Genomic DNA, 1339 nt, shown 5'->3' on the forward strand with positions numbered 1-1339 from the left:
CTGGCTAGTAACGATGTGTAAACACAAATTTACTACTTCGTGACTAGACTCCTAACCGAGATTCAACCTCTACTAGGGATGTATCCAGCGGCGATTGTGCGAAAGCAATCTCTGCGAACCACATACTCTCGGCCGCTCGTCTTGCCGGTAATTGGGATGTGATTACTTCGCTCCACTTACACTTCCTGCTGCGGCAGATTGAAAGTGACGCTTCCTGCGACGTTGTATCCATATTTAATGTAGCCAAAAAATCCCATTGCTATGTAGAGAATGACGATCACAGTCATGCCAATGTTCAGCACGCCGCAGTAACCGCCGAAGTACTGTGGCGTCTTCATGTTGTTCTCCAGTGCGATAATCTGCGGAACAGTCGTCCTCTTGAATAACGCCGCGGAGCGATAATAATAAGACCGATGATATAATAATAATAATCGAACGAATTTCTCGTTTCGTTCGCTCATTTTCGGAGACATTTGGAAGGAAAGAACATCGCTATGATAATTTAACACATATCCTTTCTTTCTCTCTTAATCAAAAAATTTCAATTATGAGAATTAAGGGCAGATTCTTGTCTAGACTTACCACGTCGACGGCTTTTAACGCGAATAACGTCGTTCCAAAATACAGGGAAAAATTTCGCAATGTACCGAACATCTCCCTCTCGCTGATCGGCGGTAGTTCTTCAAACATGTATACTAGTGTCATGGCGAGGCCGACAAATGTGATAACGTTCGCCAGCATGGAAAACGGCGTCAGTAACTTTAGATTTCTAATGTAGTTTATCAGAATCAGCGGTAGCAATAAAATGAGCATATGGGTCGAAATGTCCAAAGGGTCCCCATACTGGTCTGCTACCTGCGTTCATTAATGAAATCATCGTGAATCCGCCGTATTCTCTAAACTTGCCGCTAATACGCAATTTTCTATTCAATTGTCGCGTGTTTGTGTCTTTAAAAATTAATTTCAATCACGGTAAAACGTTTTATCGTGAGCGACGTTTTTCACATTTTCTCTCTCTCTCTCTCTCTCTCTCTCTCTCTCTCTCTCTCTGTACGACTACAAAACGTTCGGTGTTTAGGTTTTCTTTACTTTGTAAATCTTTCTGCGGCAATTGTGATTGATTTACCTGTTTTATATGTACTGCTACAAATATGATATAAACATAGCAAATTCCCAATTGATAGATTATCATAAGCCCGTCTACGAGTCCTCTGAAAACAACAGCATTTTTAAAATTGTGCTTCAATCACTTACATTACGGACTCGTGCATGCCTCCGTAAAATCGGATAAGGTGACTATAAGAACAAGGTAGACAAAAAGTGTCATTGAATTCGTTCG

At 41.2% G+C, this 1339-nt stretch overlaps 1 protein-coding gene across 1 annotated transcript; it reads right to left on the bottom strand.

The window, feature by feature from the left end:
* Positions 1-20: 20 nt before the first annotated feature.
* On the bottom strand, positions 21-1240 carry LOC106749969 (proton-coupled amino acid transporter 1-like; the record flags this gene model as incomplete). The annotated part of the gene is made up of 3 exons (XM_014629966.1): positions 21-359; positions 583-855; positions 1127-1240. Coding segments are annotated over 3 exons (570 nt in total), but the record flags the coding sequence as incomplete, so codon positions are not given.
* Between the last annotated feature and the right edge of the window lie 99 nt (positions 1241-1339).

The sequence above is a fragment of the Dinoponera quadriceps genome, unplaced genomic scaffold, assembly GCF_001313825.1.
Source record: "Dinoponera quadriceps isolate SergipeBrazil2010 unplaced genomic scaffold, ASM131382v1 scaffold4752, whole genome shotgun sequence".
Classification (NCBI taxonomy): Eukaryota; Metazoa; Arthropoda; class Insecta; order Hymenoptera; family Formicidae; genus Dinoponera; species Dinoponera quadriceps.